The sequence below is a fragment of the Neolamprologus brichardi genome, chromosome 10 (assembly GCF_056152115.1).
Source record: "Neolamprologus brichardi isolate AB-2024 chromosome 10, ASM5615211v1, whole genome shotgun sequence".
In the NCBI taxonomy this organism is placed as follows: Eukaryota; Metazoa; Chordata; class Actinopteri; order Cichliformes; family Cichlidae; genus Neolamprologus; species Neolamprologus brichardi.
In genome coordinates, this window is record NC_142113.1 from 1,007,608 (window position 1) to 1,029,283 (window position 21,676).

The window sequence follows — 21,676 nt, forward strand, 5'->3', positions numbered from 1 at the left end:
GACGTTTGAACTCTTTCTTCTTGTTCTCCAGCTGAGATGTGCATCGAGAAGAGCCTCTTGCTGTTCCGATTCGCTCCTTGCGGAGTTCCATGCCACGGCAGCGACGCTTCCAGAGCCACCGAGAGCAGCGGTGCTCCGCTGCTCCGATCAAGTTCGATTTCAGAAGGAGACTTCCAAGCCAGCTCCTCTCTGGCTCCTCAGGCTGCAGCGTCCGAGGAAAGCTGCGAGTCCAGGTCTGGACAGAGCCAGTCGTCCAGTACTCACATTCCCAACTCGTCCTCATGCGGCCACAGCAGGCGAACCCATCGAGACTCCACAGAGAGTCTCTCCCCCCAGCCTGGGGAGCCAGCCTCCCCCTCTGCTTACAACCGCAAAGCTCCGTTCAGTCGGGCACGCCTTCGTCTCCTGTCCTGCCGCTCTATAGAAGAGCCTCGCATGACTCCCTCAGTCAAAGATCGCTACCCCATGCTCAAACACATCCTAAACTTCATAAAGGACCAGGCTCTCACAACAGCGAGGTGAGGAACTGCTACTCTCCTGTTTGGTAACGCATAATGAGACTCGCATCCAGGGTTAAGTGCTCGCTCTTCTTCCTGCAGCATCCTGCAGACGCTGTCTCTGAACAAAGCGCAGGCCCTGAGCGTGTGCAAGGTGCTGGAGATGGTTCAGCAGTGCTTCCACTCCATGGGACAGCCGCACCTCTTCCAAGCCCCCTGCATCCTGTTCCTGCAGGAGCTGCTGGCATGCCAAAAAGACTTCACCTGGTAAATCTCAGTTTTCAGTTTTAATTCATTTACGAATGAACCTCCATGACACAGGCTTACTTAGACTTAGATCCTCCCGCGCCGAGAACAAGAGAACGCCATCGAACTCGGGCTATCGCGGCAGTTGTTGCTTCATCCCATGACAGTTCGACTGAACCTAAATCTTCAAGGAAAGTCCTCCTCCATGTTATATTAGGTCTTCCTCGCCGTCTCTTTCCCTTCTTCGGGTTCCACAGAACCGCGACACGGGCAGGTCTCGGGTCCGTTAGCCGAAGGATGTGACCGGCAAATCTGACGCTTGGTGACTTGGACGTGGAGCGGCTCTACTCCCGCACGGCGATATACTTCTTCATTGGTAACGCGATCCCGATATGTGATGTTGAGCAGCCGTCGAAGACAACGTTGTTGGAAGACGTCAAGATGGCGGTTGATCTTTGCCGTTGATTTCCAAGTCTCCGCTGCACACAGTGCCGTCGGTATAACGATGGTCTTCAGGAGCCACAACGTGGTTGATAAAGGCAGTGCGGTGGTCATCCATATAGGTCGTAATCGTTGAAAGGCTGCCCATGCTTTCCCAATTCTGGGGAAAGCATGGGCAGCCTTTCAACGCCCAACCTTCCTCCTTTCTCATCCGGGCTTGGGACCGGCCATGGCGGAGACACAGGAGCAATCAGAACATGATGCTGCACGCATACTGGTCCTAGTGGGATAGTAGGTCTTAGATTTCCATAATGAAAATAAATGAATGGATTCATTTAAACACTAACCTAATTGACCTTTTAAAGCAGGGGTGTCCAACTCCAGGCCTCAGGGCCGCTGTCCTGCAGGTTTTAGACGCATCCTTGATCCAACACAGCTGATTTAAACGGTTAAACGACCTCCTCAAGTTCTCCAGAGGCCTAAATGAACTAAAAGTGGAACCTGCAGGACTCTGGCCCTCGAGGTCTGCAGTTGGACCCCCCTGCTTTAAACACTAACGCAGTTAAAGGGTTAAACTCTGCAGATTGCAGCAAAGCAAGCAGAGTCTCTCCAGACCCCAGAAGACTTTTTACAGCAAGAGGTTTTTAACAGTTGATGGCATGAAACAGCAGTTTAGTTTGGTTCTGTTTGGAGATGATTCAGCGCTGTCAGTTTGGTGTTTTGCTGACTGACTCTTTGTGTTTTCCAGTTATTTCTCTCAGCTGTCAGACAGTGGTCAAAAGCTGGGCGAGGAAGTGAGGCGCTCCTACCACCAGCTGGTGCTCATGCTCGTGGAGGCGGTACAGGGCTTCAGCAGCATCAGTGAGAAGTGAGCGCTTTCCTCTAACCCGTCGTGATTTTGTGGATTTAGATTTGTTGCAAGTGCAGGAAGTGTTGTTGTGAAAGTGCGTGCGCGGTGACCTGATCGCGCTCGCTGCCCCACAGAGCGTTTCTGCCGGCCCTGTCGTGTGTGCAGACCTGCTTGTTGCACCTCCTGGACATGAACTGGGAGGCGCACGATCTTCCTTTCTTCCTGAGCATCAATCTTCCCGACCTCCTCCTCAGCATGTCTCAGGAGAACATCAGCGTCCACGACACCGCCATCAGGTAACCTCAGTGCTCGTCTAAATGTACGAAAAGCTGCTAAAGAAGCCAAAAGACGCCTCAGTTTCCACAAACTGCTTTTTGCTTTTTAACTCTGCTTCATTCTGTGGTTTAACTTCGTCTGCAGTCAGTGGACAGAGGAGGACGAGATTGCAGACTACAAGAAGAACCAGGAGTGGATGGATGAGTGCATGGACGGGATGTTTGAGAAGTGGTATGACAAAATTGATGAAGAGGAAACGATGGAGGACAGGAGGAAGGTACACTGCAGTCCATGAACGTAGGGCTGCTCGATATAACGATATAAAAACGTCTGTTGTTTCATTTTACGCTATCGTTTGTTTTGTGGTGCTGTAAAATAAACTGTTTACAGCAATATTTTTTCATGTTTTGATGTCACTGTAGTTGTGTGGATGCCCTCAAAGGCATCCACTATTGAGTTCCTGTTTCTCTTTAAACTTTATTCTTATAGTTGCTCCACGTTTTTCGGCACTTAACTACTCCCTCAGTTTTCAGCCGATTTTCTCCGTTCAAACTCTAAACTGTTCTGCTCTTTCTGCTAATTCCAGCTATATCTTTTGGTGTTTATTACTATTATACTTTAATAGGCTTTAAGACAGTGTCACTATAATTATCGTGCGAGTTACGGTTTTTTCACAATTTGCCTCGAAGTGACACAAGGTCTAAAAACTCCCCATTCAAAGTCTATGGGGAGGTTGTGAAACTCACAGCTGAAATACTGAAACTGAAGGTATTTTCAAATCGTCATATCTCCTTAACGAAGCGAAGTTAAGACATGAGGCTTGTCCCCGTATATCTTCAGACACTCCTGACGCTCACAATTCAAGAATTATTTTCTCACCTATTACCGTTCTGAGATGAGTTAGACTTGTTTGAGGGTAGGAAATCTGTCCTCCTCTCAGTTTTCAAACTCCGAAAATGAAGCCGTTTCTTCTCTCGTCATACCTCCGTGACAGAGTTACAAAGAGCTATGAAAATCGCAGTCAAAGTTCACCAAAGTCCGCTGATTAACCCAGTACAAGAATTTTGCTTCTATCCCACCTAGTTTTTGAGTTACACGACGTTTTGCAACTCCAAAAAACTGCGTTTTTCGCCTCTTACCGCGATCTAATTCTGACTGCTCATCACCCTGTTTTCCAAGCGCCCGCTCTCTTTCCCAGTGGCGCAGTTGGTAATGACACGGTTCTGAAGCCCAAAGGTCGTGGGTTCAATTCCACCTTGTCCACATGTTTTTTTTCACTACAAATTGATACACTATCACAGACCAGTAATTCATATTGATAATTTATTACAATTCTGCAAAGTTTTATGATTTTAGCAGCTTTTCTAATATGGACCTCAGATTCTTGTTAGCAGTCCATGGCAGAAATACACAGCCTGATGAAGCAGACAGAAGCACTACCTCTTTTTGGTTGACTGAAATTGAGCAGAACCAGGTTGTTGTGCCTCTTTTCACCAGAAAGTTCAGTGTTTTCTCAGCCTCTTCTGCTGTTTTTAATAAGAATTTTCAGCTTTTTCACCTTTTTTCAGTTATATGAGAACCAGTTTGGCTCAGTGAGATGAGTATGAGATGAAATTCTGCTGATTTACCTCTTTTCTGCCAAATCTTCAAACATTTCACTTCTTATCAGCATAATTCTCAGCAGCTCCTGCTCATTTCAGCAGAATTGTCAGTCTCTCCACCTCTTCTTTTTGAGAATGAGATGAGTAGCTGCCTTGAGACCAGAAGGGCCAGGTTCAAATCCTGCTCAGGGCAATCTTTTGTTTCAACTTTTTCAGCTTTTTTCACCAGACATCTTCAGCATTAAGGCATCCAGACAGCATTTTCGCAGGAAATGCAAATTTTTCTAGTTATTATTAATTTCTTAAAGTTCTCTTTCTCTTATATTTAATATAACCACACTACGGACGGACAAGCGCCTGTTTTTATGCGTTGTCATTAGCAACAACGACGGTAATACCATCGCGTGTCCGCTTGTTTATGTTCCACATAAACCTTTCACAATAAAGCTCAAGATCCTGTTGAGACTTTTCAAAATAAACTGAATCATGTGAAAGAGCAGATTATTTACGGATGAGAAGTAAAAAAGACGTCAGGTGCTAAAAAATAAAGCTTAGACTCAAACGTTAGAACAGGCTTTTCCCCGCAGCACGCCGTGTAAGAAATACTCACAAAGAAAACGGCGCCGTTACAACTTATGTCTAAAAATGTATCGTTTCATGCATCGGTTAAAACACTCGACTCCAGCTACATGACGCACAGCTGGAAACACTTCACGCAAGTCGAACTGCCCGAGATTCACAGAAGTTACAGAAAATGTTACATTTTTGTGATTTATATCGTTATCGGACGATAGATGTTTTATATCAGGATATGAGGTTTTGGTCATATCTCACAGCCCTACATGAACGTTTCCTTGTTCACAGCCGGAGTCGCCTCAAAGCTGGCTGCGTTTTCTCTTCTCCACATTCTTTGCATTTACAAAAACCTGCAGATTCGTGCTGCAGCTCACACACATGCACACGCATGCTCCGTCATTTTAAAAACTCTAATCATTCACGCGCTCCGTCCACAGATGCACATGTTCATCGCCCGCTATTGTGACCTGCTCAACGTCGTGATCTCGTGCGATGGCTGTGAGAGGATGGCACCTTGGCACCGCTACCGATGTCTGCAGTGCATGGACATGGACCTCTGCAAGACCTGCTTCCTCAGTAAGTGCATGACAGCGATGATCACCTTCCCGTAGTCGTGGTTACTCACTCTGGACGCGTGTACATGTTAACCAGGTGGTGCGAAGCCTGAAGGCCACGAGGACGATCATGAGATGGTAAACATGGAGTACGCCTGCGATCATTGCCAGGGGCTTATTGTCGGCAGCAGGATCAACTGCAACGTGTGTGAAGACTTTGACCTGTGCTTCGGTTGTTACCACGCAAAGAAGTATCCTGACAGGTGACGTGCGCCAAGTCACATTTCATGTTGAGCTTCGCCTCTTTAGTTCTCCGTTTATTCAATGGTTATCGTCCCATCGCCAGCCACCTGCCCACCCATCGGATCACCGTGTACCCCATGGTGACCATACGCATCAGCGATCGCCACCGCCTCATCCAGCCCTACATCCACAACTACTCTTGGCTGCTGTTTGCTGCTTTGGCCCTGTACACGTCCGAGCTGAGCAGCGAGAAGCAAACGGGTGGAGACGCGTTGGACAGCGACGCTCTGAACGTGGCCAAAGCCCTGCAGACCCACTGCTCCCAGCTCATCACGGACTGCCTGCTCAAAGGACAGACTGGCAAAGGTAAGTCACAGCAGTGTAGCATTTGCATCGTTTTACATGCACAGACTGGTTATTAACATGTAATACTCCCTTTTTCTTCTGTGCTCTGCGTAGGTTTCCGTTCCTCTGCTTTGCTCGCTCTGCTGTCCACCAATGACTCTGCTTCTGACAGCGAGCTGTGTCCAGTCTCTCCCGAGTCCTCTCAAGAGCTCAGCACAGCCACGGACACCTCCTCGCTCCCTGGAAGCACAGCAGCGATCTGCTCTCCTTCATCTCCTAAGCACAAGGTGGGGAATGCAGCTCGTGTTCAAAGATAATGTGACGTCCTCGTCCTCATATTTGGGTCTCGCCGATTTACAGAAAAAGATGCAGAAATGTGTAAAAGTCGCACGATCTGATATCCTCGTGTTGGTGTTGTTCCCAGATCATCATACTAAAGGTTGTTCCAGGATCAACATTGCAAGTGACCAATCAGAAGGTTGTGATGTCATACTTTTGCGACTTCGGGAAAAACCGGCGTAAAACAAAAACTGTACTTAAGCTGCGAGAAACCGCCTCTGTCCGCCGATCAACGGACCCTGACCCTGACCCTGACCCTTTAATAAACGCTAAGCAGAATTGATATTGTCCTTGCAACATTGGAATTTCATAAATGCACGAATGGGTTGGTGCGCAAAAGAATAACGTCACAACAATGTGATTGGTCACTTGCAATGTTGAACCTGGAACAACATTTTGATGATGATCTGGGAACAACACCAACACGACGATATCAGATCATCCGTAAAAGTCGGCCTGTCGTCTCTCAAACAGGACAAACCGTCAGATGAGAAGAAGGCAGAGGAGGTGAGCGGTCCTCCTCCTGCTCATCCAGAGCTGTCGCTCCCTCCGAGCAGCGGGCCGGGCGACAAAAAGAAGCTGGTCACTCAAGACACCCTAGACTCCGCCCGGCTCAGCCAGACGCCGTCTGTGTCCAGCGAGGACGCCCTCTCTCCTGTGGTCCGACGTGAGTGCTTTCACCCAGACGCCTGGCCTGATTCAACTCTGTATTCATTTATTTATTTACTCTTCTTTGCTCCAGGAGCAGGCAACTCGCCAACATCTGATGTTGTCAAGGAAACTGACGATAGGCTGCCCCCGGTTCCCCTTCAGGGCCACGTGTTCTCCGAGTGCTCAAGAGAGAGGATCCTGGGACTGCTGGCAGCCATGCTACCTCCAGCCAAACCAGTAAGAGACCCAAATCATTTTGTGGGGTTAAAACATTCAGATACAGCTCTGTCTGTGCAGTAAATATGGAGTTACAGCTGTGAGGCTAATCCACTGTTAGCCGTTTAGCTGGGCTCAGGTCAGGGCTTGATGACGCTGTGCAGCAGACTCTCAGGGAAACTCGTTTCTGTCAGTATGAACAATGAGAAGTGGACAAACAGCCTTGATGGCACCTCGTTGCAGCATAAACGCTGGACTGTTGGATATAAATGATTTTTACATGTTTCTAAAGGTTCGCGCTGACATGTTCTCCTCTTATCCTAACATGTGTGTTCTCCCTGTCAGGGCTGCTCCCTGTGTCTGCCCAGTCTGAGCTCCATGCTGCCACAGCTTTTTAAAGCAGTCATCTCCAACGCCGGCTCTCTGAATGAGACCTACCACCTCACCTTAGGCCTCCTGGGTCAGCTGCTGCTCCGGATCCCTCCGACGGAGGCCGACGCTGCTGTGACAGAAGCTCTGGCTGACAAGTACGAGTTGCTGATACAAGGAGAGATGTCCTGTTCAGACATCCAGGGCTGGAAGACCATACAGCTGCTTTTCAGCCTGGGCGCCGTCTGTTTAGACAGGTAAGAGACGTCCAACCAGCGCCGGTCCTCATTATGTTGTTATCCACCTGCTGCAGGACGATGCTGTAAATAATCACAGACACAAGACAAAGTTGCCTCTGTGTGAAAGATTTAAATGAAACAATCATGTGATTGAAGTGCAGATCAGTTTAATTCAGCTTTAACAAAATACTGCATAAACTGTTTTTATACGTTGGTCCTTTTTCAGAGGCTCGATGGTAGTTGAGCAAAATAACATTTCAAACAGAAGGACTGTTTTTAATCCTTTTTCTGAATGCGTGGACATCAGCGCTCTGACAGACCTGCAGCTGCCCTCAGATGCTTTTAGTTTCTGCCTTCAGCTTCCTCTCCAGTAACTGAAAAGCTTCTGGGTTCAGTTTGAGCGTCTGACAAAAGCTCCAATCTTTGCAGAAGCTCTCGGCTTTGAGTCATCGAGTGTTGAGCGAACAGCGTTTGGCTGAATCTGAGTATTGGTCCACAAATGCATCCTGCTGCTTTCTATCAGCCGCTACATCTTGAGCAGGGTCGGCGTGATGACGTCTAACATGTCCTCATGTGCATTAACATTAAATGTAATCATGCTCTATAGCAACAGTTACTATAATGAACAACTTTATCAAACTGTATTTGTTCACAGATGTTGGCAAAGTGCATTTAACGGTCTCTTTATATTTATGGTCTCCTCACAACAATGATGCGAAACACTGGGCCAATACGACGTGTTTGTTAATGCAGGGACACACGTGTTGATGTGATCCTGGTCTCCCACTCAGAGTCTCCGAGTGTCCACATTCAGACCTGAGGACACTTAGTGTGACAGGAGATCAGCTCACACAGACATGTAGAGCCCTGTGCAGTGTTTTTAAGCCAATTAAACCTGTCAGGTTGTGACGTCCAGCAGGTGAACATGCAGCTGCATGAACACGCACAGCTGTGGATTCCAGCTGCGCTCGTAGTTCTCAAACTTTGACCCCACAGAGTCGAGCTTTCAGTTCAATCAGCTGCATTTCGATGTCCTCTGTGTCTGAGAGACAAATCCAGCTGCTTATTGAAGCTTTCTGGTTTGATTAGAAAAGAAAACATTGGTCCAAACACCTCAAAGTCCTGAAAGCGTCTCGAGTCTTCGGATGTATCCGTGTATTTCTGTGGTGCTGATGCTGGCGTTTGAAGTAGCGTTTGCTGTTAGCTCAGATACTGTCGTTGAGAAGCTGTGTCTGTGCACCGCTGTGTCTGTGCACCGCTGTGTCTGTGCACCGCTGTGTCTGTGCACCGCTGTGTCTGTGCACCGCTGTGTCTGTGCACCGCTGTGTCTGTGCACCGCTGTGTCTGTGCACCGCTGTGTCTGTGCACCGCTGTGTCTGTGCACCGCTGTGTCTGTGCACCGCGGCCCGGCCGTAGATATTTATTCCTTCATGCACTTTCTCAGGTTAATGCGTGTCGAGCCACATCTGGGCGTGCCAGCTGTGGCTCGAGTGCCCAGAGTTGATGATGCTCTTTGTCCAATTACTTTTGAGCCTCTGAAAACGTCTGAACGATAAAACATGTATAAAACTGTTTGTACATCCTACACAGTTGATGCAGAATCCCCTGAACGTCGATCGCAGATCGATTGATTTGAAATCCACTGCGGGGCTTTATAGAGGGAAGCTACAAAATGATGGGCCTAACTGCAGAGGTGGCAGCTGCTCATAGAAACCAGCTTGTTTGTGTTTCCTTGTTGTTGTTTTTTGTGGATGTGTAAACAGCTGTTTGGATGTTTGGTTGCAGTCGCATCGGCTTGGACTGGGCATGCACGGTGGCAGACATTTTGCACAGTCTCAACGCTTGCCCCGAGTGGTGCACAATCATCGCCGCCTTCACTGACCACTGCATTCAGCAGCTGCCGCAGACTCTGAAGCGCACCAACCTTTTCACACTGCTGGTGCTCGTGGGCTTCGCCGAGGTGGGTAGAAGACCATTGATGCTGTGGAGTCTGAAACCTTCCTGTGACTCTGTGAAGCCTGTTGTGACGTGTGTGTGTGTGTGTGTGTGTGTGCCAGGTGCTGTGCGTGGGCACCCAGACGGTGTTTATCGACAACGCCAATGAAAAGCACAACATGATCTTGCTGAAACACTTCACAGAGAAGAACCACGCTGCAGTGGTGGACGTTAGAACACGCAAGAGGAAAACAGGTTAGCGCCGTAGCTTCTGGACTGCGTGTGATGAGGAATCATCTTTGGATTAACCTTCTGTGTGTTCGCTTTCGTAGTGAAGGACTACCAACTCATCCAGTCTCAGGATTCTTGCACAGTCGGTCTACCGGGGCTGCCAGAGGGCCACGGCTGCCCAAAGACGCTGCTCAGTCGCTACCTGGGCAATTTCACCTCCATTATTAGCCACCTGTTGCAGACGAGCCAGGACAACGGCTCTCCTGATGCCGTGGAGGCTTCCTGGGTCCTGTCTTTGGCTCTTAAAGGCCTCTATAACATACTCAAGGTACTCCAACCATATCCCGCCCTCAACGTTGGACAGCTTTTTATCAACAAGCTATCCCCGACCTGTTTAACATGATCCGTATGTTAACCTCTGACCTCTGATCAGATAAACTTGGCACGATTCCTTTTCATGTCATGTTGTGTTTTTTGTTAAGAAGCATGGAGTGGAGCACGCACATGAAGCCATCCAGGAGTCAGGCCTGACCCAGCTGCTGGTGAGGAAGTGCAGTAAGGGGACCGGCTTCAGCAAGCTGTGGCTGCTGCGCGACCTGGAGATTCTCTCCATCATGCTGTACTCCTCAAAGAGGGAGATCCATTCCATGGCCCAGGACCCGGAGCGAGAGCAACGAGAGCAGGACAAGGAGCACGACTCGGACCACTCCAGCTGCTGTGCTGACGACACGGATGTCAATAAGCCCGACCCGCTGGAGGGTCTCGATGAGGAGACAAAGATTTGCTTCCAAGTGAGTTGTGCTGCAAATAGGGCTGCCACAATTACTCGACTAGTCACGATTACGTCGACTATCAAAATCGTCGACGACTGATTTAATAGTCGACGCATCGTTTGAAGCTTTGTAAGATCACAAAAGACGCAGGAATAAGTAGTAGGATTTAAGAGTGTAATAACGGACTGAAACAGAAGATGGCAGCACTGCATGTACAAGGATGCCAGCTGCCGTTAAACCCCGAAGAAGAAGAAGAAGCTGTGTCCCAGAATTCATAGCGCAGCCCAGCTCAGTTTCCAACAATGGCGGCAGCTAGTTAGTTTTAATATTACTCTTATTATTCTTTCTGGGTCACAAAATAAACGTTTAACATATTTTCAGGCGAGAATGTAGCTGTGTAAACCTCAAATATCTGCTCAGTTTATCAAGACACCACATATTTTCAAAAGCGCTCCGACGTTTTCGGAGACGTCTGTTAGCCACTAGCTCGATAGCTAGCCGGGGGCTAGGCTAACTAGAGCCGTGAGAACACCGGACTCCCGGCTAATCGTTTTCAAACCCACCGCTGTCTTTCACTACTCAGGTTAAACATGATATATAAGTCACTTAGATAACTTAAAAATGTTATTGTTTGGCTTTTTTCAGTATTTTATTTGTTCCTGAGTAAATCGGTTTGGCTGAGATTAAAGTTATAGTTTTTACACAGCTGAATAAACGTCAAGCAGACAGCTGATTATCAGAAGTGTGAGATGCTGAGAATTTACTCCGGTGTCCTGTTATATTTTAGATAGCAAGGAGTTTATTAAACTTCACTGAAACAATCTGCAAATTTCATTAAAATTTAATAAACTATCATCTTGTCTTTATTTTTAGTTAGCACATACCTTAAACACTTAAAGCTGTAAGCTAATGATAGTTATATAAGAGCAGATGCTGCTGGTGCAATAAGCTGTAGTTTTACGTTCAATGGATGATGATCTGATTAGTCGACTAATCGCAAAAATAATCGGTGACTAGTCGACTATCAAAATAATCGTTTGTGGCAGCCCTAGCTGCAAACACGCGCAGCCAAACCTGGGGTGAAAGAAAACTCTGAAGACTTTTTTCCTTCCAAATGCAGATCACCCACGATGCCTTAAACGCCCCTTTGCCCATTCTGCGAGCTATGTATGAGCTGCAGATGAAGAGGACCGACTCGTTCTTCCTGGAGGTCCAGAAGAGGTGAGGATGAAGATTTACTTTGTCTTTGTGATTCGTGGATTCATTCAAATCTAAAACTTGCCGTGATGTTGTGCTTTTCAGATTTGATGGAGAAGAGATAAAAACGGATGAGACGATCCGTACGCTGGCCCAGAAGTGGCAATACAGCAGGCGGCCTCGGTCTGAGGAGCGGAACACCAAGGCTGTGGACACTGACATGATTGTGGTGTCTTGTATGGTGGGTTGTTCCTAAAATGCTCTAAAGCAGCCAGTTTCTGTCAACAATGTTAGAAGTCGTTGTTTTAAATGATAATGTTCTTGATTGGCCTGGCAGTCTAAACCGAGTCACTGTGAAAAGGCCACCGAGGAGATAAACGTCGTAGCCCAGAAGCTCATCACCAACTCAGAGAGCGACCTCCAGCTCAGCTACGCCAAACAGAGACGCACCAAAAGCTCCGCTCTGCTGCACAAAGAGCTGGACGTGCGCAGCAACCGAGCCGTTCGTCAGTACCTGGTGAAGGTCAACCAGGCCATCGCCACGCTGTACGCTCGCCACGTGCTGGCGTCGTTGCTGGCCGACTGGCCCGCGGACGCGCCGATGAGCGAGGAGGCCCTGGAGCTGAGCGGGGCCTCGCACATGGCTTACATCTTGGACATGCTGATGCAGCTGGAGGAGCGGCCGTCGTGGGAGAAGGTGAGACGGGAGGCAGAAGTGAACAAAAGTAGCGTGCGAGTACACGATGGGCTGAAGCCGCTTTGTTTGCTTTTACTATCAGATTCTTCAGAGGGTGCTGAAGGGTTGCAGCCACAGCATGCTCTGCAGTCTTTCTCTCACTGCTTGCCAGTTCATGGAGGAGCCTGGCATGGCAGTGCAGGTCAGAGAGTCCAAACACCCGTACGATAACAACACCAACTTTGAGGTGAGTCGTTGTTGTTGCTTCAAACGTGTCCTCTACTGAGCATCTGATGCTGAACTTCACAAACACCTGCGCAGTTACTGTGTTGGGATCAATGACACGCCGACTCTGTCATGCACATGTGTTCTGCCCTCAGGACAAGGTGCACATCCCTGGCGCCATCTACCTGTCCGTAAAATTCGATTCGCGCTGCTACACAGAGGAAGGCTGTGACGAGCTCATCATGTCCAGCAGCAGCGATTTTGTCCAAGATGTTCACAACTTCAGTGGGTCTCCGCAGAAGTGGTCCGACTTTGAAATCCCCGGTGAGGACCGTTCATGTGTTTGCATTTGAGGTCATGTGACTGTTCACTTCATATTTGCATCTCTGGCTTTCTCAGGTGATACCCTGTACTACAGATTCATGTCAGACATGAGCAACACAGAGTGGGGCTACAAGTTCACCGTGACGGGGGGGCACAGGGGCCGTTTTCAGACAGGTGCCTTCCTCCTTCTGTTCAGATTCGCTTTGCGGCCTTTTTATTGAACGTCACATTAACATCAGCTTCACTCTTCTTTGCTCGCTCATCAGGTTTTGAGATACTGAAGCAAATGTTAGCTGATGACCAGGTGCTCAGCCAACTGCCACTAGCCGACATCTGGGAGTGGCAAGTGGGCGTGGCCTGTCGACAGACTGGAAACCAGCGACTGAGAGCCATTCACCTGCTGCTGCGTCTGCTGCAGTGTCAGTCCCAGACGTAGGTCGAGCCTCCTTCTTTTTCTCTGTAAATGCGTCCATGACTGTCACTCCCACCTGGATGCAGCAGCGCCGACTGCTCCTCTCATCTTTAGCTCAGCATTATGTCCTGGTGCAGGAGTGCACCTCCACGCAGCATTTGCATAGAAGCCTTCATACATGCTCTTGTAATCATGATGGAAATTAGGTAAAGTATGCGTTTAGAAATTTTCATATGTGCAAACTGACCCAGCAACCATCAGGTCACGATGAGGGAATTCATAGAAGTTGGTGTGTAGACGAGCAGCAACTCCGTCTTTAAGAGTGAAATCATCCGTTTAGTGTCCGAGAAAATCTCTTTAAAGGGTTTCTGCGTTTGAGTTGAGCTGTATCAGCGTCCCCAACCATCGGGCCATGGACTGGTACCAGTCTGTGAGGCATTTGGTACCAGGTCGCGATAGTTGAGGCTCGAGTGTGAAATTTATGGTTTTCATTAGGGCTGCACGATTTTTTGGCTTAGAATTGAGATCACGATTCTCTCACGATTTTCTTTTCCAGTATAAATATTTATTGCACTTATTAACTGCACATCAACTTCGTAACAGTTGAGACTGAACATAAAAACAATAAATGTCTCGACACTGCGTGTATAGAGCAGGTAGTGCAACAACAGAAAAATAGTTGCGGGACGGCACTGTGTAGCGTTTGTCTGGGGTATTGATCATTTTCCTAAATCCCTCGTTTTGCACAGTGTTGATGGAGCCATATCTTTGCTCAGGTGATAAGTGATAGCCTCCGTAATTTCTTTGTGCCTGCGGGAGTTCGACGGGTATAGGGAAGCGCTGTATAAGGTTCCCGTTATTGATGTTTGGGTGGTTGACCGGGACGGATTTTCTCCTGTCACTTTCTCGTCATCCCTGACGTGCTCTCCGTTTTTCCTGCTAATTTTAGCAGCCAGCTTCTGTATCACGTGGTATAAGCTCCGCCCTCGTCACTTGTTGAGCAGGAAGAGTGAGCGCTTGTTTTCATGCAGATTACGTCCCGGATCAAAATGCGGTACAATCGTCGTCTTTTTTTTTTTCTTTTTTTTTAAATCGTTGTCATTTGGAAATGAGATCGCACATAAGTATGAATTGAGATCGCGATTTTCTAACGATTAATCGTGCAGCCCTAGTTTTCAGGCTTTTTATCATTATTTTTTACCGTGGGTCGTTTCCTGTGTGTTATGAATAAATCTTCTTTTTTTGGTACTGGTTTTATTTTGTTGTATTTATCCGCGATGCCTTAAAGGCCGGTCCGTGGTGCAAAAAAGGTTGGGGGCAGCTGAACTAGATGACCTCATGACGACAGAGACTTCATGATGTGATATTAGCATTTTGCGCCGGCCTACACGCAGCTTTTCATCCTGCTGTTGTTGTTGCTGCAGAGCCTGCACGCTGACGCTGCTGCGGCCTCTGTGGCAGCTCTTCATGTCCATGGAGAACAGCCTGAGCCAGGATCCCACCAGCATCACGGTGCTGCTGCCTCTTCACAGAGCCCTCACTGAACTCTTCTTTATCGCAGAGGCCCGTGCAATCGTGAGTAATGCATCAACACACACGTCTGGTTTGCCGTCCTCGTGGGGACATCCCATGGACATAATGCTAACCGCTAACCTCACCATCTATAATGAATGCCGAACCCTGACCATGACACTAAAAGCACAGTTTGAGTGTGAAAATGCCTTCAGCCCTGTGGCCACAGCTGATCATCTAAAAAACCTTTTTATTCATGTTTTTGTCACTTTTGAAACCTTCCAACAATAAAGCTCTCATATAAAGAGCATTCACTCAGAGCTCTTCTGTGTCTCTGTGAGACGAGCATGTTTACCGTGCACCTGTTCTACGCTCGGCTCGTGGCCAAAGCCGTGCCATCTGTCGGACAGCGCCGTGCTGCGACTCGCTGCAGACTTGCTGGGAGAGGAAGAGACGCTGCTCACTGCGATGCTCATGGATGCTCGCTCTCTTTCTCCGTCTCAGTTGTTTTGAATTATTAATGAAGAGAAGTCTCGAGATTATGAGCACACATCAGCCGGGAGTTTCCCATCTGGCGATGCAGTGGAAGCAGGCCGGGCCAGAAAAGCAGGACCTCTCCTGCAGCCTCCCAGTGAGGCCCGAGGCCTCTATCTGATAATAACATGACATCACTTCAATCGTCTTACAGGACGGCGTCTCTGCTGCGCCCGCTGGACGCTGTCACGTGTAAGAGAGGGACTGGCGAGCTGAGGTTCTGCAGTATTTCTGAACAAGCACCAGGGGGCGGTAGTGGCACTCAGTACATTTTCCTGGGATGCCCCTCATGAATACTGCAGTTAGCATAACAACACATGATGGTGTGTAACGCAGCACTGCAGACTTCAGTTATACAAACACGTGTGATGCAGATTTTCTTTCTCAGGAGTGAAGTGCGAGCTGTGTGACGTCAGCAGGAGTTCACGCCGCGCCGAGTTCTCCAGTGGATGTGACGTAGCTTTGATTTTCCTGATGGCTCTGTGGTTTTAACACCACACATGAACACGTCGCGTTGCAGCTGTCGAGGGTGGGCTGGGATGAGCTTGGTCCGGGATTATTGGAAGTGTGGATGTAAACTGGATTAGACGGGTGACAAATGTCTACAAAGCATTTAGATTACATCCAGCCCAAACTGGGAATGCTGGTGTCCAGTGTGGCTAACATACAGGGGACAGTCGCTTCCTAAAACTCTACAGTGAAACATGAATATTGGAAAATCATCAGCTGTGATCTTCTTTAGAAAGATGTGACTAAAGTCGGCTGTCAGATCTGACTGCAGTGATGATGCACGGCCATATTGACCAGCGCCATGGAGACTAAATGTTCAAGTCATACGACGCTAACGAGCAGCATCGAGTCCTCTGTGGCTGCATTAGCTTTGAGCGTCTACGCAGCTTATTAGAGAGCTTTAGCGGCCATCGGGCTTCATGTTCTCTGAATGCACGTGAAGTTCATGGTCAGCTCCTCTGAGATTCAATTAAGTCGCTGCCTAAGAAGGAAAGTTAGGAATCCAAACTGTGAGTCGCGCACCGCTGCCTGTACAAATCGTCCTGGGTTGCTGCTACAGCGTAAACACTTGGATGAATGGTGGAGCAGAGCTCTGGACTGTGTTTCCAGTCTCAGTCCATTTAGCCTCTGTGTAGTCTTATCTGTGTTTCCCTGTGCTTATGTAAGCCCGAGCTACATCTCTCTCACAGGGCCAAGTGGAAGCTTAGTTTAGTTTGTTTATCATTTTCAACGACTTTTCCAACATTTCACGCTTCAGTGTGATGCTGAGATGAAGAGGTCAGGGAACCAGGCCTCATTTATAACCGAGCGCCTCTTTTATGTAACCTGCTGCTGTTTCAGGAAGTTCCTTCTTTATCTGGTTTTATTCGTGCGTCTTGCATGCATGCATCAAACTAAATGGTGCAAACGATGCATTACTAATTTACCTGCGTTGGACGTGTCTTCCAGGCTCAGGGCGTCCTCCAGGAGTACCTGTTAGCCATGACCACTGATGAGCAGCTCCTCAACCACACCGCCATGGTAAGGCTTCCTCCCTCTTTTTGTCTTTAACATATTCCTAAATTCAAAGCTCTGCACTGAGCGGACGCTAGCAGCTCAGAGAAGTTGCTGGTGCACCTTAAAGTGTTATGCAACTCTTTCTTAACCACGCAGTCCCACTGACTGAACGCTCTGGAGTTGCTGTGAGTCAGCTCGCGCCTGGAGTCTCTTTTGCTAGTGAATCACAGAGCTGTTGACACCTAGCAGATCCCTCTGCACCCCCTCCCCTTGTGTTGAACGTGTGTGGGCTGTGCTCAGGACTAATGTATTTGGTAATTACAGCCCATTAGCATGTGTGGCAGAGCGAGCCACAGTGTCCTCTGCACTCAGGACCACGCAGTATAGCAGAGGAGCCCACAGGCAGCTAGGAGGAGCAGAGGATGCAGCATGAAAAGCACACTGTGGGTGGTTCTGCTGAGTGGTTACCTAATACCTGTCAGGGTGAAAACAAACCCAAAGGTGACACAATAGTCCGAACTGTTACGATAACAATGGATGTTTAGGGCAAATCAGCTGATGTCCCAAACGCTCTGACGCCACCGAGGACGGCTTCGCTCGCAGCTTAAAGGAATGCACAGGGCTGCCCGTCACTTACTGATCACTGATCACCCACCAGAGCCCGTGAGCACGGTGACCGCCGGATCAGCGAGCGCTCTGAGACGGAGCGTTCCCGGGAGCTGAGCTGCAGGCTGAGAGGAGGAAGCAATTAAATGAAACATTGTTAAAAAATTATTGTAGAGACGCAAGATGGAAAGAGCCGAACGGAGCTTCATCATTAATCCTCCAGTGCACATGTCTGCTCTCCTCTGTGAGGAGATAAAAGACACCAGTGTTTGATTAAATTAAGGCTGCATCCGCCGTGGTTGCATGCTTCATATTAACCATTAATGAAATGAGCAGGTATCATGTGAAGAAGGGACTGAAGTGATGAATCCAACGGCCACCCTCAGCTCACTAGTTAGCTTTCTGCTAACAGTTCACTTCATCCACCTGCTTACATGAAGCTGCGCTTAGAGAACTGAAAATGTGCAATTTATAGCTTAAAAGAAACGATGGTGTGGTTCGCACTGGGACAACTGGGTGTGGGACATGTTTTAGTGATATGGAATGTGTCAAATGAACTGGGAAGCAAACCAGCACAAGTCGGCCATACTGGTGTAATGTGTCCTTTCATGCATGTCTGCAGCCTGGCTGCTGCACTCGAGCTGCAGACTCTTAAATGTCAAAATGGGAAGCTGAACTGGGAGAAAACACATGTAAATGGTCTAAATGGTTTCTAGGCAATACTAAATATTTCTGTACTGCACAGCAGAGCTCTGAACATGTTTGTCAGTGTCACAGCCTAAACATTCAAGATCTCCAGTTTGAGACCAGGAGAAGACGCAGGTCCCCGCGAGGGCTGCAGAGATCAAGAGTGCAGCAACATGAAAATCTCTTTTAGATCAAAAATGTGAATCAATCTGCTGTAACAGTGCTGTTTGAAGCTGCATCAGCCTACAACAGTGCATGTTTGCATGTTTACTGATATTCTGACAGATCTCATGTGCACAGATGCAAAAGTGCAGAAAGCAGAGTGATGCACTGACAGACTGAATGTGACGTCGTTATTATTTATCGTGGAGGTGTTTGTTTTTTTGTCCCACTGCCATTAGTGGACTCGACAAAGGAAAACTAGACCCCGCTCTGAGCAGGTGTCATAAACTTTTTATAAACTTGTCATAAACACAAACTTTCATAAAGCATAAATAGCACTGTCTGTTAAACGGGCACAGCACAGACGTAGAGACGTTGTTGCATCGTTGGTTTCAGGAAGTCATCCTTTAACATCCGCACTATTTGTTCCGCCTCCTCCAGCCTGATTCTGTCGGTTCTTCCTCTTCATGGGAGGTTTTCCTCCCTGCTGTCGCCAAGCGCCTGTTCACACTCGTCTGAGTGTCGCACCTTTGCTGTAATGTGATGTTGAGTATTTCTTTGTACCTGCAGCTTTTTCCTGACGTACTTTTGCTTCCTGTGTAGGCGCTGAAGAACATTGCTGCCATCAGCCTGGCCATCAATTACCCCAATAAATCTACGAAGCTACTCAGCATGTCCCCGTGAGAGGACCCGAGGGAAGGAGGAGAATGACTGAAGGGGATCCTGACTCTGCTTGTTTAACAGGCAGACATCCAGAGGAGAACTTGGTTTACCATCTACTGCTTCTCCTCTACCAGGACCCCCTCTCACTCTGCAGACGTAGCTCGCAGCGCAGCACTGTGGACGTGAGTGTGGAGGGGACTCGAACAGCTTTCCACACTCACAATCCTTTTTGCCTTAGGGGACTCGGTTATATCAGCATGTGCATTCACTGAAACCGGAACAAATGTAGGGTGTAACTGTTATTATTTTGACTTGAAGAATCTGTGCTAAATGACATCAAGTGTGCCAAATTTGCAGCCTTCCAGGGGAAGTGTTATTCCTGATTTTCCTGCCTTGCCCTCCCTTCTGAACAGCGGCCCCTCTGGGTTGCGTAAGCACTTTTCAGACACGGGATCGCTGACATTGCTGGCTTCATCCGTCACTCCCATAGGTGGTTTCTACATTAATGTTCCTCACGCTTGCGTTTGGACACGCCCACGACAGCGACAGCGTTGCGTCATAATTCCACATGTGCAAAACACCCGTAGACCTGTTGTTAGTGTCACACAGGGAAACGTAACCACACCTTAGTGCTGTCATTGTCACCGAGCAGGATGTCTCTTTCTCTCAGAGCGCTGCAGGGCGTGACGGAGAGACTCCGCCCCTCACATGGAAGCAGTGAGACACAGTTGGGTCCCCCCCCCTCTCTGTCGTCTGCTTTAAACATACAGGAAGGTTTTACTAATGTTACAATCAAGCAAAAGAGGTCGTTCTGCACACGTTATTGTCGTTAAGTTCATCCTGTAAACACACACAAAGTCCTGGTGTCGTGAAGCCACGCCCACGTTTAGACTCGACGACGAGCCGTTCAGATACAGCCTTCAGTTCGTGGTGAAAACAGGTCACCTTGGCGACTTGCGTCTCCGTGGACACGAGGAGCATCCTAAAAATACTGTCCGGGACATTCGAGTCTCATTAGTCACCACAGAGAGGAAGCAATGACCTACTAGCTGATCCCTCTCCATCCTTCCTTGCCTCCTCCTTTACTTTCTACCCTCTGTACCTTTCTTCTTCTCATTGGACGGTGAAATCGACGCGTCACAATAAACATGCTGAACATGGATCTGACCTCTGTATAAGGGAACGAAGACGACAGCAGAGGAGAAATCTGACTGTTTCACTATGATGTCAAATGATAATCTTGGACGTGAAGAAGCGCCCGATCCCTCAAAGGCCTCGACGTTCATCGCTGACCCTGTGACACGTTATTATGAAGTGAATCTGCCTGTAAAATAGATCTGCTGTTCAACATCAGCGTTCCTCACGTTCAGTCGCTTCCTAAACGTGCCGTCTAACCCTCTCGTCTCATCGTGGCCACGTCACGCTTCGAGTCTCGCATGTCTGATTCCCGATCATTCTTGAATAAATGCAGTTTTCTGTTTCGAGTTGTAGGAAGGCAGAAGGTAGTTTTATACCAAAGAAACTGTCGTTGTGAACGTCTGAGAGAGATCCTGGTAGAGTCCGTTGTGTTTCTCACATATCGCACCTGCGAGGAGAGGAAACCTTTAGACGTCTTTTTTGTTCGTGTCTTTTCTTTTTTCATCTTTTAACTCTGCAGTGGCCCCACACGGACCGCTCGGTGGTTTTGTTCACTCAAACATCAACCGCCGTTAGCAAAGACGTGCCCTCTGCTGGGCTTCTACGACGCCTCACCGATCTACTATGTGCCTACGGTTAAACTGAAGCAATCATAATTTAACTCGTGTTACCGGAGTTCTTATTAATTATATTTTAAAAGAGAAATATATTGTTTAATTTGAGGGTTTTTTGTAACTTTTTACTTTTAACGTTGCTTTTCTTTTCACGCTGATATTTGAGGCTAATCTGAATGTACATATCTGTGAATATTAATTGCACAGGAGAAAAAAAAGACTTTGATATCAACCCCGTACAGATAAACATTACCGGCACTGACACTCTGGTTTTGTATGCATGGCTCACCGAAGGTAAAACTGAAGCTTGGGTTGAAATGTCATCCATTTCTAATAAAAGATAGAAATGACTTAAATTTGGCGCCTGCTGTCATCTTTCTGTAGGATCAGTGGCGAGCGTGTGTGCCGTAAATAAAGTTTGACTTCTTAAAAACAAATGCATCTTCTCTGCACTATAAAACAAAAAGCGCTCGCTCTGTTTGTCTTTGAGCAGCCCCGTCGTACGACTTTGATCTATTCAGCGTTATCAGTTCCTGGTCAGCCTGCCCGTCTCCTGCTAGCTCCCCCGCCTGTAGAGCGGAGTCTCGGGGACGATGATCGCTGGGGCGATAATGACATCAAATGGAGGAAATATTCAATAAGGCTCCAGATGATTCAGTGCCCCGCTGCGCCACAAAAGCCCCCACGCTGGAGTGAGTCAGCTCTTCTGCTTCCCCCCCCCTCCGCTCCGCGTCCTGCTTCCTTCTGATCGTTCATGCAGCTTCCTGCTGCGCTGATTCACCTGAGGAGGAGAAAAAGAAAAGGCACGAGCTGCAATCTGTGGGGAAACCTCCCAAAATGTGGCACTTGCTGAATGCATGTTGCTGTTTTCAAGCTGTGCTGATATTCTGTGGAGCTCCACGTGTTCAACGTAGAGTTGAAGGAAATGTTCACTGGATGAGGGTTAAGAGCTATAAATGACATTTTTACAGCCCCTTTAAGGGTCACAATAGATCATCTGACTCCAGCCCTCTCCATGTCCCCATCAATAAATCTCTGC

At 48.0% G+C, this 21,676-nt stretch overlaps 1 protein-coding gene across 4 annotated transcripts in view; it reads left to right on the top strand.

Moving 5' to 3' along the window:
- zzef1 (zinc finger, ZZ-type with EF hand domain 1) overlaps nucleotides 1-20,993 on the top strand; it is a 35,075-nt gene extending 14,082 nt beyond the window's left edge. For 2 of the 4 annotated variants that reach the window (XM_087847005.1, XM_087847006.1), the window contains exons 29-53: nucleotides 32-518; nucleotides 600-764; nucleotides 1,933-2,052; nucleotides 2,169-2,330; nucleotides 2,455-2,587; nucleotides 4,925-5,063; nucleotides 5,139-5,304; nucleotides 5,388-5,650; nucleotides 5,744-5,916; nucleotides 6,443-6,856; nucleotides 7,181-7,461; nucleotides 9,229-9,403; nucleotides 9,501-9,633; nucleotides 9,711-9,937; nucleotides 10,092-10,400; nucleotides 11,503-11,603; nucleotides 11,685-11,820; nucleotides 11,917-12,276; nucleotides 12,359-12,502; nucleotides 12,636-12,804; nucleotides 12,880-12,978; nucleotides 13,071-13,236; nucleotides 14,641-14,791; nucleotides 16,721-16,792; nucleotides 18,827-20,993. In XM_087847005.1, coding sequence (XP_087703131.1) covers nucleotides 32-518; nucleotides 600-764; nucleotides 1,933-2,052; nucleotides 2,169-2,330; nucleotides 2,455-2,587; nucleotides 4,925-5,063; nucleotides 5,139-5,304; nucleotides 5,388-5,650; nucleotides 5,744-5,916; nucleotides 6,443-6,856; nucleotides 7,181-7,461; nucleotides 9,229-9,403; nucleotides 9,501-9,633; nucleotides 9,711-9,937; nucleotides 10,092-10,400; nucleotides 11,503-11,603; nucleotides 11,685-11,820; nucleotides 11,917-12,276; nucleotides 12,359-12,502; nucleotides 12,636-12,804; nucleotides 12,880-12,978; nucleotides 13,071-13,236; nucleotides 14,641-14,791; nucleotides 16,721-16,792; nucleotides 18,827-18,907 — 4,826 coding nt within the window. In that variant the 3' untranslated portion in view covers nucleotides 18,908-20,993. The remainder of the gene's footprint in view (nucleotides 1-31; nucleotides 519-599; nucleotides 765-1,932; nucleotides 2,053-2,168; nucleotides 2,331-2,454; nucleotides 2,588-4,924; nucleotides 5,064-5,138; nucleotides 5,305-5,387; nucleotides 5,651-5,743; nucleotides 5,917-6,442; nucleotides 6,857-7,180; nucleotides 7,462-9,228; nucleotides 9,404-9,500; nucleotides 9,634-9,710; nucleotides 9,938-10,091; nucleotides 10,401-11,502; nucleotides 11,604-11,684; nucleotides 11,821-11,916; nucleotides 12,277-12,358; nucleotides 12,503-12,635; nucleotides 12,805-12,879; nucleotides 12,979-13,070; nucleotides 13,237-14,640; nucleotides 14,792-16,720; nucleotides 16,793-18,826) is intronic. The other 2 variants (XM_087847007.1, XM_087847008.1) reach the window with 2 other exon arrangements.
- Nucleotides 20,994-21,676: the final 683 nt, after the last annotated feature.